Genomic DNA, 19210 nt, shown 5'->3' with positions numbered 1-19210 from the left:
ATACTGTTAACAGCTATTTTATAAAATAGTTCATGCTGTATAGAAAAGTAAACCTGGATTTCCTACCTCACACCATATATTCTAAAATTTTTTTTTTAACACTTATTTATTATTGAGAGACAGAGAGACACAGAGCGTGAGCAGGGGAGGGGTAGAGAGAGGTAGAATCCGAAGCAGGCTCCAGGCTCTGAGCAATCAGCACAGAGCCCGACGCGGGGCTCGAACTCACAAACTGCGAGATCATGGCCTGAGCCGAATTCAGTCACCCAACCAACTGAGCCACCCAGGTACCCCACACTATATATTCTAGAAATCAAAGATCTCATTGTGAAAGTATAACTCTAAAGCAAATGGAAGAAACTGTATAGAATATTACTGTGACTTTGGGAAGGACAGCACTTTTTCAGTAATACCCACAAAACACAGATAATGAATCAAAAAATTAATGTATTTGACTACATCAAACTAAAGATACTTGTTCAACAATGAAACCTTATAAATAAAATTTACAGGTGGCTGACAGACTGGGAAAAACTATTTGCAACATCTAACATGGCCAAGAGATGATATCTAGAACATGGGTTGTTCTGTAAACAGTTAGACAGTAAATATTTTAGGATTTCTGGGTGATATGGTCTTTGTTGCAACTGCTCAACTCTGCTGTTGTAGCATGAAAGCAGCCATATACAATATAAACATGAACGAATGTGGTTGTGTTCTAAGAAAACTTTATTTATAACATAGGTGGTAAGCAGGATTTGGCTTGTAGGCTGCAGTTTGTTGACCCCCTAATCTAGAATATACAAAAAATTCTTATGGATCAGCAAGAAAAATTTAGTAAACTCAATGGAAAACTAGGCAAAGGATATCAAGAAGCAATTGGCAAAATGAAAAATCTAAATGGCTAAACAAGTATATGGATGTGCAACTTTATTAATATGAGAAATGCAAATTAAAAGGAAATGCCATTTTGCACCCAACACATTTGTGAGAACATGAAAGTCAGACAATTCAGGTGGAGGAAAGGGCATGGGGAAACATGGAATCCTCATGCCCTGCTGATGAATGTCAGTTCTAGAGAGACATTCTGCAGAGCAATGTAGAAGTGCTAAGTGAACTCAGGTATGTGTTTCCATAATCTGAATAAAGGAAAGCTCTTTGATAAAGGGCAGCAGGCACTTTCTAACAACACAAGAACATTTTCCTTATTTTGTGATTAGATACAACATAATTTTTCTCCTTTCACTACAAACAGATAAAAACACCATCATAGACTGTCACTAGTCTACAGACCAGCTATTATAAACTACTTTCTACCAATGTGTTTTAGACATGAAAAAAACTTAATATTCTTAGCATCTAATTATTTTGCAGTTTAGAGCTTCACGTCTTTAAGAGAACTGGCTTTATGATACTGATGAATGGAGTGTAAAATTTACATAAATGTAAGATAAAGCAAGACTTCAATTTTGTAGGATAGACAGTTACAGGGTTCTGCTCTTAGACCTTTCTGTGTTCTCCCTCCTCTCAGGTGTCAGGAGCATGTCAGTAGAAAACTGTGAGAAATGGTCAGTTAATAAGAATGGACAACTATTGAATATCCATCAATCTTTAGCTAAATAAAACTATGATATAAGGATGTTTTTCTCTCTTTTCAATGGAAAACTAAATTAGACAATATAACCTGCTTGGTAATTAGAATTGCAACTTCCTTTAGCCATTTTTTTCCTACCTCCACCCTGAGTACAATCTATTGTGGCATTAGGTTTTGAAATAGAGGCTTTCCTTTCATTGAATTCATTTGCCATAGCCTGATAAAATATACAATGGATTATTCAAATTATTATGGCCTAAACAGCAAAAGTAGCTTGCAAAAACACTGATTAAAATGGCTTATTGTCTCAAAGAAAATATATCCACATGCTTTACCTTTTTTTCTTTTTTAAAGTTTTTATTTTTAAGTAATCTCTGCACCCAACGTGGGGCTTGACCTCATGACCCACAACCCCGAGATCAAGAGTTACATCCTCCACCGACTAAGCCAGCCAGGTACCCCTCTACATGCTTTACCTTAAAAATAATTTGTGACTCAACTTTACTTCCAGTACTGAAAACCACTTCAGAGTTCAAAAAGCTGTGAAATAAATGAAACATTTTCTTTCTTCTCAGTCTTGTATCACATGTTCATTTGCTTAAAATGTTAGATTACACTAAAGCATATGTATACTATTGTTTGAGTAGTCATTAAAAGAAAAATAGTTTACAGTGAATTGTACACATTAAACAGGTGAATTTTATGGTATTTAATTGTATCTCAAGCTGCTAAAAAAAGTGGTTTAGATAATCAGTCATCTAGTCTTGTGGCTCTTAATTATAATAGAATGAAATCAGAGGCAAAAAGGAGTGGAATGAGGCTAGCCAATCAAGAGTTGGGCTAAATTTCCATCCTATTGTATTTGGCCTTTAAGTAATCTCGAAAGAGAACATGTGCATGTGTGTGAGGGGGCAGTTAGAGAGAGAGAGAGAGAGAGAGAGAGAGAGAGAGGAGGGAAAGAGGGAAAGGGGAGACAGGGAGAGAGAGAGAGAAAGGGGGTGGGAGAGCCTGGCTCTGTGGACAAGGGAGGAAGTACTAGAGCAAAAGGTCAAGATCAATCAAATGTCAGAGTTGAAATACTTTTCCACGAATTCCTAAGAAACATACACTAACTTAGAGAAGACTTCTGTCAGACACTATTGAAAGGAAACATGATAGTCCTCTTTCTTCACCCATAAACAGGCCATTTCCAAAACAATAGAGAGAGCACAGGAATCTCATTTAAAAAAGCCTTCTTGGGGTGCCTGAGTGGCTCAGTTGGTTGAGCGTCCAACTTCGGCTCAGGTCAAGATCTCACGCACGGTTTGTGAGTTCAAGCCCTGTGTCGCGCTCTGTGCTGACAGCTCGGAGCCTGGAGCCTGCTTCAGATTCTGTCTCCTTCTCTCTCTGCCCCTCCCCACTTGTGCTCTGTCTCTCAAAAATAAATAAATGTAAAAAAAAAAAAAAGCCTTCTTTCTGTGGCCTGCAACAACTTTCATATACAGGTTGCTTGAGTGAAAACTGAAGGCTGCTTTTAGAATCAAGAATTTAAGAACAACAAAGATCATACTGTAATGTAAAGGGAACAATTTTGACAGAAAAGAATAGAAGTTTTTGAAAAAAGACAACACATAGATGATGGTAAAACATACAATGCTGGTACACATTTATTCTTTTATTGCTAAACATCAAATGCCAGGAACCATGGTATCTTCAAGTTAAATACTAAGAATGAATTACAGCACAGTCGCAAGATCTGTAGGAAAAAATACCTGTGCACCATTAATTAGTATGTGGATGTTCAATAAATACCATAGGACAAACTGATGACTGAGAGCCATGTATCCATGAAGTGCTTGTTTGAAATTTGCTGTTAGAATAGATGACCATGACCTATAAGGGCGATTATCAAAATGTCAAGTTTAACTGCATGTCTTTTCAAACTGAGATGAAAAAATATATACCTTCCATACAGATTATAGGGGATTAAAAAAAACCTCTTGAAAATGTAAACAATGTAGAGTAGGAACACTGAAAATAAAGTTTTACTGTTGAACAACGTGACAACACAGAAAGAACATTTTCTTCAAATCCTTAAAATAATTCATTTTTCTAATTGCTCTACAGAAATGAAAATGGATTATTTTCATAAAGATGATAATATCTTTATAGGACACAAAGACCTTCCAAGTTATTTTTTATGTTAACATATATATACAGTATTCAATAATACTATTTGTAGCTTAAATAGAAACATGCTTTTCTAATCCATAAATAACACTATTCATCATCCATTCAACCACATTTATTAAGTATTTATGATGTCTCATGCACTGTCCCAGGGATGCAAAGATGAGTATGACATGGTCCTTACTCCAGAAGTGCCCACAGTCAAGCTGGACACAGATAACATTTCCTTTCTTGCATGATAAGGTCATTTCTATACAAATGCGATGGATCTGCTCAATATCCTAATAAGGGTGGTTCCCAAATCCTGACTTTAGAGAGCAACAGATCACGATGTTCAAATTCTACAAGAAAATTAGTTTTTTTTTCCCCAGAGAAAGAAGTTAAGGGGTAGGATTTCCTCTATTAAGATTTTTTTCTCAGTTTCAAAAAACTGACCTGCACATATACAACATGTTGATTAGTAAATTGCTTAGTTTATGTAATCAAATTAATTATACAAGTATTTCATGGCATTTCCCAGGCTCTACTACCTAAACAGGTCTGAGCTCACTCTGCTAACAGTCTTTGATCCCAAAGGACTATCTACCGAAGAACACAACAAAAGTTTTTTTTTCTGGGATAAACGAATAATGTGTACGGTTTTAATAGCGGTAATAACTGATGACCTCAAATCATTAATAACATCTTAACATACTCCATATATAATTTCTATTTAAGAAGGCAGGCAAACTTGTAATACAGTCTAAAGAGTTTCTTAAAAATGATTAAAAAGTTTTAGGGCCTGAAGAGCAACTCAATGATGGGAAAAAGGTGAACACCATGGAATATCTCACTTAGTGAAGAAGTTGGGTACATGGGTGTTAATGTTCTTGAGTACATGAGAGAAGCACTTATTTTTCATCAAAGAATTGCATGCTCATACACTTAGAAGACCAATAGCTTCACAGTGACCTGTTGACTTTCTGGATCTTCCAGGGCTGCATCTCCAGTGCAAAAGACCTTGAACTACTCAGGGCACTTTTGGGCTCAAGAGTCAGTTCCCAGCCTCTGGCAAGTCCACATCTGTACTCCCGTGTAGCCATTCTCACTGTACTACCAAGTCTTCCGTGGACCCATAGAGGTAGCTTAGAGGAAAGATGGAAAGCAAGGCCTGGGCATTTAATTACTTAATATAGAGAAACATGGAAACTGCTGGTGAGGACAAAGTATGGTTGAGAGCTTAAGGTAGGTGCTTCTTGAAGACAGGAACCCGGGACCTAGGCCCCAGATAACCCCAGCAGCACAAGAGAAAATGTCTACCCTGGAAGGGTTTCAAGCTTCAAAGCTTTGTAGAGAATGGTAACCAGGACTGTAGCAGATCTGTCTTGTGATCTGTTAGAAGACCAGGCTCAGTTCTGAGGTTCAACTTTAACTTCCTCAGCTCACAGGCTGCAAGTGAAAGACACCTCTTTCAGCTCACTCTAAATGTTAAGGCTAGTGCTGCTTTATGAGGGCATGGGGACACATCAAAGAGACAATTCCTGTGGGGCAAAACATGCATCATGGTATTGTAGGCCCTACTTCCTACTTTTTTCACTTATTTGGCATCATTTGACAAAAATTTCTCCTTTCATGTCAGCAGATACTTTTATAGAATTTTATTAACTGCAATCAGACCTCAGTTGTCAGAGTACAAAATAATACACCATTAAATCTTAAAATTCTTTTCAAACAAGACAAAGGACAAGAGATACAGGCCAAGAAAATGCTCACCCTTCCACTTGGCCAGATTCTGGTCTTCTTCAAATCTGGATTCATGATGTTTTTTCAAAAAGTTTGCCCCAATTAATTCCACCTAATTCTGTTCTCCTTTACACTACTGCAACATGATCCGGAGTTGCACAAAATGGTTTAACATGAATTTTCACTTGTTTAGAAATTGTTCCACAAGCATCTGAAATTTGTTAAGTTCAATCTTTAAAATCAGAATGTAGTCAGAGACTATGCCTTTCATTTCTTCTGTATATCCTCCATCCCAGAGTTTGGATATTCTGATACATGAGGAGCTTAAAGTTGTTAGTTAAAATGTAATTTTAAGGAAACACTTTATATTTCATACCAAGGATCATTCTGCCAGATGAATGCAAATATTACCGTGCTGTAACCATCCAGAGTCCCAGGGTCACGTTGGCAGCCAAAAGTACACTGCCACCAAGCAAGATGAAAAATCCTATCAGATCTTTGACATCATTGTCTCCAATCACTGAGGTAAGGGTGGCATCTAGGAAAGAGTTTAAAATCCACTGACCATCCAAAGCAAAGCAGGGCACTGCATTAACAATAGCCAGAGCTCCTGAGAGGGAAATCAGGTACCTGGGTAAAATCAGTTAAGGATCCGACTGTGAGGTCTGAGAAGAAACCACATTTCTGGTACTCAGAAGAGAATGTTTTACTAGGGCTGGATTTGAGATTATAGCTGCTTTCTTTAAATCTCTGCCCACAAGTATAGGACATTCCTTCCTAGATCTCTACCATTTAAAATAAATTATTCATATTATTTCAAAGGTCAAAAATCTTGGCTAGAAAAATAAGGGCCAACCATTTGTAAACTAAGACAATCTATAACAAACTCTAAGGAAGACTGAGTCTTTGTAATACTTTAATGACACAACAAGAGAAAGGAATGTGGAAGTAATTAGCAATAAAAGAAAATTACTTTTTGATCCCTACAAAGTATTACCTTATCTTAGGGAACATAAGGATTTTGGCCCCTTCAACTCTATTTTACTATTATCTATAACTAATGTACACTATACGTAGTATAAATATTAACTGTAACACAAATATAACTGTATTTTACTGCCATCTAAAAGCTTATATATGTCATAAATCTCTGAAACAAAGCTGCAATCTACAAGGTACTATCTTGATTGTACATAGTTTTTACTAACTATTCATTTGTTTTCCCTTTCATGTTTTCGCAAATTATTGAGGAAGGAAATGAAAATGATTTAAAAGTGACAAAAATATGTATTGTGCACCTGAAACTGATATAATATCATACGTTTACTATACTGGAATTAAAAAAAAATCCATTTTTAGTAATAAAATCTAGAAGGTAAAAAAGAAAAAACAATGACAAAAATAAAGAACCCTTCCAAAGTGTTCAAATTCTTCATAATAACAAATTTTAGAAAATGTCAAGTTTTATATTCCAACATAATATGCTAAAGAACACGTGAGATTTTGTCCTCTGAATTGCTATTTTAGTAGTGGAAACCAGTTTGATCTCCCTTATGCATTCTTCCACTTAGTCCAAGGTAACAGGTTCACAAGGGGCAGAGTTCATCACCTCACTGGCATTTTGAGCTTTCATTCTTTATAAACTTACTAAAAAAGGTCTTAGATCTGTAAATTCAACTCTCAAATTATATTCTGGGTTCCCTCCCTTCCATATCTTAACTTTTCTCCTTCCCTGAGCAATCTCTTTCCTCTGACTTCTTCCTTCCTATATACAATCTGATCTTTTTCAACTTTAAAGTCTCTTTTTCAGTTGTTAGCAATCAATGGACACTTGTAAGGTCTATGCATGCTCTATTCAAGGTAAGCCTAATCACGTTCCAAGTAACACCTTTTAAAAACATTCTTTACACCAGAAAGGATACTTGACAAATGTCTCCACAACCACAGGCAGATCTATGCTTAGAAAGTTGAAGCGTGGGATAAAACTGGTGATGCTCACTGAAAAAGAAAAACAAGGAATAATGAATATTGTTCATATAGAGAAGCAACAGCATTATAAATTTTTCCATGTGGTCAACAATTGGGCTAGTCTATTAAACTGGTTGAGAAAGCTCTTCCCAAACATAAGCAGGCAGCCTATATGCCCCACATATAAAAACAATTATTCTAGAACATTTAATAAATATAGTGGAATACAGAAATTCATATCTTAGTATGTACTTATATTTGGAGGTAAGAATAATATAAAACTGACTATATACCAAGCATGACTACCAAATAAAGAGACTGACTTAAAAACTATGGCAGAATTTATGAAGAGTCCTTATCCTTCAAAGAGGCATAACCTGAAAATCACATTTACTCTAACTATTATGCCACTTAACTTCTTTCTAGTCTTGGTTTTCTCTTACTAAATCATTACTAAAACAAGGATTATGACTAGGGGAAATTTTTGGTCTCTTCCACTCTGTGCATTCCGTAATCCTGTTTTTGCTCAAAACATTTACAAACTTCTCTGCAATTAGGTAGAACATACAGTACATATTTCTGAATTACATAGTACATAGTTCTGAATTATTCTAAAAGGGAACTTCCTTTCCATTTGTTGAGGATATATTTAATATTTGCATTCTAGGGGTGCCTGGGTGGCTCAGTCGGTTGAGCGTCTGACTTCGGCTCAGGTCATGATCTCACGGCACATGGGTTTGAGCCCCACGTCAGGCTCTGTGCTAACAGCTCAGAGCCTGGAACCTGCTTCCGATTCTATGTCCCCTCTCTGACCGCCTCTACCCTGCTCCTACTCTGTCTCTCTCTCTCAAAAAGAAATAAAACATTAAAAAAAATAATATTTGCATTCTAGAGTCACTTAGTGTCAAACTGATAAAGAAGAAGAATGACCCAGGTTACAGGCTATGACTATGAAACAATGAGACAGCCTTTTAAAGAGTAATATAAAACCCCCATGCCCATCAACTGAAGAATGAATAAAGAAAATGTGATATGTCCATTAAATAGAATATTATTTTGCCATAAAAAGGAATGACCTACTGAGACATGCTACAACATGGATGAACCTTGGAGACATTACGCTAAGTGAAAGAAGTCAGTCACAAAATATCCTAATTATATGAAATGTGCAGACTAGGCAAACTTATAGAAACAGAAAGTAGATTAGTGGTTGCCAAGGACTAGGGGTGGGGAGAAATGAGAAGTGACTGATAGTGAATACACTGTTTCTTTTTGGGGTGATGAAGCTATTCTAGAACTAGACTGTAATGGTTGCACAACTCTGAACATATTAAAAAACCTTCAATTGTATGCTTTAAAAGGCTCAAATATATGGCATGTGAATTATATTTCCACAAAACCATTATAAAAAAAGGAACTAAAAAAAAATCTTGTACAACAAAATTAGACTATATGATCTTCAGCAATATGAAGAAGCTATCTATTTAGTCCCAATAATGTAGCCTCTGTTAAAACAATTATGCCAGCCCAGTTCTGAAAATTATATTCAAGGGCACCTGGGTACCTCAGTCAGTTAAGCATATGACTTTGGCTCAGGTCATGATCTCATGGTTCATGAGTTTGAGCCCCACATTGGGCTCTGCACTGACAGCATGGAGCCTGCTTTGGATCCTATGTCTCCTTCTCTCTCTGCCCCTCTCCAGCTTGCATGTGTACTTTCTCTCTCTCTCTCTCTTTCTCCCTCTCTGTCTCTCACTCTCTCTCAAAAATAAATAAACATTAGGGCACCTGGGAGGCTCAGGTGGTTGGGCATCCTACTCTTTATCATGGCTACAGTCATGATCTCATGGTTTGTGAGTTTGGGCCCCATGTGGGGCTCTATGCTGACAATGGGAAGCCTGCTTGGGATTCTCTGTCTCCCTCTCTCTCTGCCCCCCCCCCCCAACTTGCTCTCTCTCAAAAATAAAAAATAAACATAAAAAAAATGAAAATTATATTAATATAAAATTCATGTGTTATGCATAAATTATAGTCTTACCACTATAACTCCCGGCATTCTTTGGGGTATGTTGCTCTTGCCACTGTTTTGGGAACTTGGGTAGGTTTAACAAACTCTCAGAGAACATCTGAGAGATCATCTATGTGACTTGGACATAAATGGTAGTGAAGAAAATAAGTCACTCTCCATAGGCAGACATGGGATTCAGTTACACCTTGCTTCATAAAATTCAGATTATTTTCCTAATGCCTAAATTTCATACAATACTGAAGAACAAGTTAAGACTTAAAAAGTAGTCAAATTTATAATAAATAAAATTAACCCAAGGATTTGTACTGAGTTTCTACCATGAAGAATATATGACATCTTAATGATTTTCTGAGGGTCTACCATAATAAGTACCCACCTGTGTAATGAAGATGCAGTGGATGGCCTACATACAACATATCAATTTGAGGAGGATGTTTCACTTTTATTAAGCGAGTATGAGTTTCCAAAGAAGGTATTATACAGAAACTGGAACTTGAACTTTTTTTACAATCTTTATTGGTTCTACAAACTTGTGTGGCTTCAACTGCTTTCCGGGCGGGTAGGCATGTATGCTATGAGTAAAATATTAATTAGTCAATACCCAAAATAATTTACTAACAAGAAAAACAGCAAGTTCCAGTGCTCAGTATCTTTCATGTTACAGAGCATATTAGGAACAAAGTTCATTTAAAAGAAATGCCATTTATGTGCACCTACTATAAATTAGATTCAAGTATTCTACTTCAGCCAAATAAGATATTATACCTATAAATTTTTAAAGATTCTCAGATGAAATGTGGCAAGTGAAATATAGAAATTTTAATAAAACGATATGAAACAAAAGGGAAAAGTGTTCATAGATTACATTTTAGTTCTATATGCTTATTTTATAAAAATTATATCAGACAAGCAAGATTGCTTCAGGGACAACTCACCAAACGCTTATTAAAGTTATTTCTGTAGGAAAAGCACACATCTGTGAGGCTGTGATTGTTACAACATTCAGTCGAACCATCTAGCCGTTTGTATGCTAAAGAGAAATAGTGAATTAGAATCTGTTATATAGAAGTACATTTGTAATGAAAATTTTGCTTTCAAGACAAAAAGAGTAAGTAAAATGCATATGAATTTGGAAACAATTGTATGATTCCTAGTTCAGTCTGACAGGCTACTCACTGCAGTGATTTTATGTTACAAAAAGAGACACGATATTACAAAAAGACTTGTCCAGTTTGAAATCAAGAAGCAGCACTTACCGTAGATTTCTGTCTTCCTATAAACTTACCTATTAATAAAGCTAGAGTTCCAGGGTCTCAGTAAGTTTTGCAGTAACTCCAGCTAGTCAAGCACAAATATTTAATAAGCCACTATTAGCTGTCCTAATGCTACTGATCCAGTACTACTTGAGTTCAGCAGAGTGGGCAAGAGGATGCCTAAAAGACTCTCATCCCTAAAGACATCCCCATTAGATCAAATATCTATCCTGCCTCCTTGCTTACCTTACGGCTTTCCTCATAAAATCAGGGCAGCCCAATCTGACCCCAGAGATGTGCACATATTTGCCTGCATACCAATAGTCCAGTTACCACTTTTGGAAGACAATGCAAACAGGGTAACTGTTTATTCTCATTATTCATTTATTTTTCAAAGGTTTTTGGTGTACTCCCTCACTTGTATCTGGGGCAGAATAAGAAAACTAAATCACTGATATAGGTGGAATAAAAATGATTCCATGTGTTTATTTTGGAAGGTTTCCTGCACTCAGCATATCAAACCTGTAAAGCATAAACTGATGTGTAGCAGGGACCAATTAAACTTAGAATCTTATATGTATGCTACCATAGATGTGCTAAGGAAGACAGATTGAAGAGCAAAGTTACCAGAGAACTACCAAAAAAAGTACGTTTTCTAGTACCACAAAAAGCTTTTCTATTACAAGTGTGTCTTCAAGAGCACTGGCAGGAAAATGTTAGTTGATATGCAATATGATTGTACAAGGATTTTGTATTTTAGTCATCAGTCGTTGTTTGGTTTTCAGTTTTTTTTTTTTTTAAACTAGGTTATTTGAGGGAGACATCTTGTATTGGTTAGAGTGGATCCCCCCCAGCCACTGTGGCTCTCTCTCCTTGGTCTACATAAAATGAAGAACAAAACAGGTGAAACAAACTAACTGATAAATCAGTTTCTCTTCTGCATTGCTTGGCTGTGTGGGCAGTTTTGTTTTCTTTTTTCTTTCCCTGTTGTTTTCTTATAATTGAATAGGTATTTAAATTTTAAATGAGGATTTGTATTTGAAATATGAAGGCAAACTGTGAGGAGCAAATGGTACAGATAAACCTGTGCCTGTAATCAATAATTGGTCACCCTTAATAGTAAAGTATAAAGTACAAAGTTGTTTAGGATTTTTTTTTTTTTTTTAACCAATCCAGGCTACAGTTTCAGGGTTGTCTCTGATCAGTTGCCAAGTCCCACCAATTTTTACCTCCTCATTATTTTTCTCCTATATGTTTGCATTTGAGTGCAGGCTCTAACTTCTCACCTGACCCATTTGAAGAATCCTAAGAAGTCTTGTTTGCTTACCACCTATTAGCATACGCAAGCCTTTCCTACATACCAAATGCTTCAGATTCATCTTCCTGAGTAAAACAATGAGAATGTAACTCCTCTGATCAAAACTTTCCAAGGACTGCACTACTCCCAAATAACGTCTAAATGCCATAGCCTAAAACTGAAAGATTGCTGCTTTTTTTCTCATCTTATCTCATACTCTTATCTTGCTGAACCAAATTACTAGCAGTTCCCTAACTGCTTTCTAGGTTCTGGTGCCAAGGTTTATTTCCATTTTGGCCTCCTGAAATTAGACTCATTGTTGAGGCCCAACTCAAGGGGTGATGCTATGAAACCTGTTCTCATCTTCCCAGTGAAGACTGACCACCACCAACTCCTACAATTCCCACCAATTCCTGTCATTACCTACAATTAACCTTCTACTGCAATTAACCTTGTACTGTAATAACGTGGGCATGGTCTGCTTTTTTTTTTTAATTTAAATTCCAGTTAGTTAACATATAGTATAATATTACTTTTAGGTATACAATATCATGATTCAACACTTCTATGCATCACCCGGTGCTCATCACAGGTACACTCCTTAATCCCTATCAAATGCTCTGTGTCTTTGACTGGACTGTGAGCTCCTTGAGAAAAAAGTTTCTCAATCTTACATAAGGTAGATAACTCAGTATACATTGAATACATATATGACATTCTGTGCCACTTTCCTTTGTATTAGAAATCTAGAAAATTTACATCTGATACTTGATCACTAACTTTTCTTGGAGGAATATATACAATACAGAATTTAAAGTCAAGAATTTGATATCACTATTGATGCAGCATGTACGGAAACACAAACGCCAAAACAGGCCAAGCAGGTTTCAAATAAATGAAGTAGATAGTGTGTGGGGAAAAAAATAGGGAGTAGAGGGACTGCGATGAATTAGAAAATGTATACCTTGCTTTATGGGATTAGCAGCCAGGCACTCAATTTGGGGGCTTGATTCCACGGACTGTTGATTTTATTCCAAGAGAAATCTGAAATCTGGACTTTCATGTGAAACCTCTTCAATTTTAAATATTGGCATCTAATTAATATAAAAAAGTACCACATAAGCCAGACCAAATACATTTGCCAAGGCTGGATTTGGTCTCTGGGCTACCACCAATTTGCAACCTTTATGTTATGGCTTCTTCCTATGATGATTACTCTAAAACATAAATCCATGGCTGTGGCCATCCTCACAAGTGTAAATATTCCCCGACAAACAGAATTTTCCAATAAAGAGTTACATATTTTGTGGTTGAGAGGTAAATTTGATATTTCTCTGTTTATCAATTAAAAAAAAGTTCTATGTTTAAAAAAACTTTATTTTAGAATATTTTCTACTGGGTCACATTAAAGGACAAGTTGCTAAGTCAATTTCTGTAACTCGATTCTTAACCTATAAATGGGGATGCCACAGACAATTCTCATATTAGCGTATGTACTTTTTTACTAAGCATGACAGGCCAATCCAATTCTACTTTCGAAGAAGCACTCAAGATTGCATTGAAAGGTCCCAGAGGCATTTGTAGGTTGAATTTAACTCTGAAAGATTAGACTTCTCCCTTAAATCTCAGTCTGGGAGACAATTAGGTAATTCAAGAACAGATCAGTTTCATAATTCTACCATAGGGAGAACCTGCATATTCTGAATGAACCCTAAGATGGGTCCTAAGATAGTTGTAGAAATAGTTTAGCCTCCAAAGCATAGTCTAGAACAGAGGTTAATTTTTTAAAAGTAATCTCTGCACCCAATGTGGGGTTTGAACTTACAACCCTGAGATCAAGAGTCACATGGTCCAGTTGAGCCAGCCAGGAGCCCACCAGAGGTTAATTTCATTTTTTTATTTATTTAAAAAATGTTTATTTATTTTGAGAGAGCGAGAGAAGGAGAGAGTGCGCACGTGCACATAAGCAGGGGAGGGGCAGAGAGAGAGAGAAAGACAGAGAATCCCAAGCAGGCACTGTGCTGTCAGTGCAGAGCCTGACATGGGCCTCAATCTAAGGAATCACAAGATCATGACCTGAGCTAAAATCAAGAGTCAGACGTCTAATGAGCTGCTGAGGCGCCCTGAGGTTAGTTTTAGAAAAAGACTGGAACCTTTTTCAATGTATAGTTCCCAGTCCCCACTACTTTCTCTATTACTAAAATGAACTGAATAATTTTCTTATCCTAGCTTATTAAATATATAAATGTAGTTAGAGCTCCAACACAGGGAGGCAAGCCTATTTATTTATTGTTTTAAAAAAAATTTTTTTTATATTTTTAAGAGACAGAGAGAGACAGAACACAAGTTGGGGAGGGGCAGATAGAGAGGGAGACACAGAATCAGAAGCAGGCTCCAGGCTCCAAGCTGCCAGCACAGAGCCCGACGCGGGGCTTGAACTCACTAACCACGAGATCATGACCTGAGCCAAAGTCTGATGCTAAACCAACTGAGCCACCCAGGCGCCCCTCCTCTTTATTTGTTCTTAGTTCTATAGAATTTATACCAGCATCACCTAATAAGTAGTTAAAAAAAATTATAAACACACACACATATACACACATCCTCTCTTCAATTTAGGATAGCAAAAAAACTTTGGATCATAACTTGATGTTCACAATGAAAAAACAGATACTTTTCCCCAAACAGTAGAGAAGATTAGGCATAAAAACAATCTGAGTACTCAAAATACATGGAAAGGATTCCTGGAAGTTTCCTTTTATTATCTTAAACTAGGTAGGGAAGGGTCTCTTCTCACTTCAGTTATAGATACATATGTATAGATACATAAGACAGGAATACAATATTCCTGTTGCCAGGCAGTTACAGGGATATACCCTCGCCTCCTCTGAATAGGAATACAGGCTGTTCAATGGGGATGGCTGAGTCTGAGCTCAAAGCTTCTTTTTAGGGAGCAGTTGCTTTTAGTTTTCAATCTCATGCTCCTGGAAACCTAGTTCAAATGCTGGACTTGTTGAGTACAGTCTTTCTTATTCGAGATAATGCTTTCAGGAAAGAAAAAAGGAATTTAGCTTTATGTGTATATGAAATGAAGGATTCCTCTCAAACTAAAGAAAGAGGATGCAAGCTACTTGTTAGGAAAATAGTCCCAAATAAAGACCCAGACTAGTTCTTTTCTGTAACTTTCAATTCCACTCAAATCACAAAGTGGCATATGGACACCCAGCAATTGTAAAAGTAGAGGCTTGACTATGAATGGGGGTAAAGTTTTGTTTTCTGTTCTGACCCAGAATGAGATCAGAGATCTATTTCAGGTGCAATGGGCTCCAAGTCCTGACCCAGTGTCCTTTTTTGGGGCTTCCTGGAAAGGCCATTCAATCTCCAAGGAGTGTATGGGACAAGCTCCTTAGGCTGGCCCCATGTACCAGGGGAAGAGGTGGAATTTAACCAGCCTTACCTCTGTCGGTGACATTTGTAGTTTAGTGAGTTAATGTTTAAAAATCAAAAAGGAAAGGATTAACAGAAGAAAAGCAGGTCTAAACAATTTCATACCATAGATTAACCACATTTTTTTCTAATTTGACAGAAATTGCTCAGAGCCTGGAGCCTGCTTCAGATTCTGTGTCTCCCCCCTCTCTGTCCCCCCCCCAACTCACACTCTGTCTCTGTCTCTCAAAAAATAAAATGTTAAAAAATTTAATTTGACAAAAATCTACTTGTTAATATCTTAAGGAGAACATCCAGTCTGCTTAATTATATCTTAAACAACTTGATAATACACCTATGAGAGGTAAGTGGCCAGAAACAATTGGTTGGGACAGCTTACATGCACTTCCAGGGTCAGATCTTTTTTCCAAGGTGGCTTTATTGTTTTTGCAGTGGTGTAAATTTCTAGAATTTTAATTATGTATACTAAAGTCCACTCCAAAATGAACATGAATCACTTTCGGATTATTGCCCACTTTGTATTACCATATTTAATTGTATCTTTTCCCTCTCTTTATAACTAAGGATAAAAAAAATGTACCTAGATACATATAAAATACTATTAATCCATAGCTTTCTTTTCTTAAAAAAGTTTATTTATTGATTTGGAGAGAGAGAGAAGAGAGAGAGAGAGAGGGAGGGAGGGCAGAGAGAGAGGGAGAATCTCAAATAGGCTCCATGCTTTCAGTGCAGAGCCTGATGTGGGGCTTGATCCCACAAACAGTGAGATCATGACATGAGCCAAAATGAAGAGTCAGACGCTTAACCGACTGAGCCATCCAGGCACCATAATCCATAGTTTTCTTTAAAATATCTACAGCCTCAGTGGTCAAGTCTGCCATTAAAATTAATTTAGTATATATTTTAATTTAATTTAAATTTACAGTCATTAAGATTCCTATAAACTGGCTAAATGTATTCACTCCATCTAAAAATGGTTAAATAGAGGTACAGGTTTATCAGACATAGTCAACAGTCATCATGTAAAATCAACATGTATCCTAATACAGTCACTCCTAAGGAGATGAAATAGATATTGAAGAATTACTTTGGGATTGATTTTTTTTTATTAAGTAGAAAGAGTAATATCTGCTTTATGTTTTAACACAAATACCTCCCAAATACATAACAGTGAAATACTCAAAAAGCTGACAACGAAACAGTTTCAGAAGGGCACTGGGGTGGCTCAGTTGGTTAAAGATCTGACTTCGGCTCAGGTCATGATCTCGTGCTTCGTGGGTTTGAGCCCTGTGTTGGGCTCTTTGCTGACAGCTTGGAGCCTAGAGACTAGTTTGGATTCTGTGTCTCCCTCTCTCTCTGCCCCTCCCCCTGTTTGCACTCTGTCTCTCTCTCTCAAAAATAATAAGTAAATGTTAAAAAAAAAAAAGGAGGGGCGCCTGGGTGGCTCAGTCGGTTAAGCGGCCGACTTTGGCTCGGGTCATGATCTCGTGGTCCGTGAGTTTGAGCCCCACGTCGGGCTCTGTGCTGACAGCTCAGAGCCTGGAGCCTGTTTCAGATTCTGTGTCTCCCTCTCTCTGACCCTCCCCTGTCCATGCTCTGTCTCTCCCTGTCTCAAAAATAAATAAAACATTTTAAAAAAATTTAAAAAAAAAAGGAAAGAAAAGAGTTTCAGAGTATTTCCAGGAAAATTTTCATTTTCATTTTGTATGCCAGGAAAGGGGCAAAACCTTAAACATTTGAAATGCAGATGTCCTAAATAAAACAATAAAACAATTCTACTAGAGAGAACTTTGATTACTGGGTCAGTTTGGCTTTTGTAATTCAATACATATTACACCAAATTTAGAGAAATTGGAGGAAAATGATAAAGGACCTAAGAAGTGTGAAATAATGGATCATTTCTCTCAGAGAAGAACACATTACAGGTCATATACCAACCTTCCATCATCTGAAATGTTTGGGAAGATGCTAAGTGGCTCTTGAGAATAGTAAAAAGTATAAATATTTCAACCTTAAAGAATCAGGTTAGCCCACTGAACAATGTTAACATTACCACAAGGGAGAAGACTAGACATTGGGTGCCTCTTGACATGATGCAATAGGAAGTAGTGAGCGCCACCTATGAAGTATTTTCACCCCCTCAAAAAGTGGATCCTGAATTTAATCAAGTGTCTACACCTAATGACCATCTATAGAAAATCTGGAGGCTATCTGAACATGTTAATGACATCATAAGCATAATACAGAGCCAGACAAATCCAGAATATGGGCAATTCAACAAAACAAGTGACAGTTTCTTAAATGAGATCTCAAAAAAAAAAAAAAAACCTAAAAAAGAAAAAAACACCAGGGGGAATTGTTCCAAGCTCAAAGACACTTAAAAGACATACCATCCAACTTGAAATCAACTATTAAAAAAAGCAGGTAAGGGGGCGCTTCAGTGGCTCAGTCAGTTAAGGATCCAACTCTTGATTTCAGCTCAGGTCATGGTCTCATGGTTTGCGAATTTGAGCCCCACGTTGGACTCTGTACTGATAGAGCAGAGCCTGCTTGGGATTCTTCTCTCCTCACTCTCTGCCCCTCCCCTGTCTCTCAAAATAAATAAATAAATAAATATTTTTTAAAAATTAAAAAAAAAGTAGTTAGAGAAAAGTGAATACTGACTAGATATTAGGAATTAGTGCTAATTTTGTTAGGTGTGAATAATAGTACTGTGGTCATGTTTAAAAAGTCATCATGTACTAAAGACATGCTAAAGTTCATGGATGAAATGATATGATGCCTGAGATGTGCTTAAAAATACTCCCCTCAAAAGTGGGATAATTAGATGTAAAAGCTGGAAAAATGTTGATAATTACGGAAGCTGGGAGAATGATGTATAAGGTTTCATTTATACTACTTTTCTTTTCTTTCCTAAGTTTTATTTAAGTAATCTCTACATCCAGTGTGGGCTCGAACTCACAACCCCGAGATCAAGAGTAGCATGTTCCTCTGACTGAGTCAGCCAGGCACCCCTCTACTACTTTCTTGACTTTTATGTATGTTTGAAAAGTTTTTACAGTAATAAAAGTTCTTAAAAATGGGTAATATATGAAAGATTATATTTGAAAAAAAATTTTTAAATCAATTCTTATTACTCTGCCACTGTTGTACATAGTACTTCAGTGAAGTTATTCCTGATTATTTATCATATTTCCTAACCCCAGTAGATGTGGACAAGCATTCCAGGGCATTTCTTGACCTAAAGATATAATCCGTGAATATAATTTTTGTTTTTAAACACTCAAAATAATCTGGGCCCCATGATTTTATATAAAGAGTTGGGAGGCTGATTTTTCAGAGCTGAAAGAACTCAAAATAAATTTGGGAGCATCTGAGAATAAACTTGCTTCACCTTGTCGCTTGCTACACAGAACAACAGATCTGACTTCAGAGGATATTTTCAGATACCAACATGACTTCCTCTGGATGCCTGCCACATAAAATAACTCTACCCCAAATAGCTTTGGATATGACACCATCCATATAGCATGGGAGTATTTAATTACTGGAATTTAGTTAATTGGTTACGGTTGAGCTTGAATGCTGACTTAACACAAGTTCTTCTGAATGTGGAAAGAATTAGATACTAGAGTCTTGAAAGTCAAATATGATATTATGAAATTAGACATTGAACAATATATAAATATTAGTATCCAACTTACCAAGATACTAGTTTGTGCCTATTATTA

The 19210-nt window shown here is 36.7% G+C and overlaps 1 protein-coding gene across 1 annotated transcript in view; it reads right to left on the bottom strand.

Annotated features, from left to right (window-relative positions):
* Positions 1-3209: 3209 nt before the first annotated feature.
* The window catches only part of MBTPS2 (membrane bound transcription factor peptidase, site 2), a 41544-nt gene continuing 25543 nt past the window's right edge, over positions 3210-19210 (bottom strand). Inside the window, exons 8-11 of the mRNA XM_040468959.1 lie at positions 10418-10512; positions 9859-10054; positions 7408-7483; positions 3210-6115 (exon numbers count right to left, since the gene is read on the bottom strand). Of these exons, the coding sequence (XP_040324893.1) occupies positions 5893-6115; positions 7408-7483; positions 9859-10054; positions 10418-10512 (590 nt within the window). The 3' untranslated portion in view covers positions 3210-5892. The remainder of the gene's footprint in view (positions 6116-7407; positions 7484-9858; positions 10055-10417; positions 10513-19210) is intronic.

Source organism: Herpailurus yagouaroundi, unplaced genomic scaffold (assembly GCF_014898765.1).
Source record: "Herpailurus yagouaroundi ecotype Mexico unplaced genomic scaffold, PumYag 67793, whole genome shotgun sequence".
In the NCBI taxonomy this organism is placed as follows: Eukaryota; Metazoa; Chordata; class Mammalia; order Carnivora; family Felidae; genus Herpailurus; species Herpailurus yagouaroundi.
Note: the sequence above shows the minus strand (reverse complement) of the source record. Positions and strands in the feature narration are given on the sequence as shown.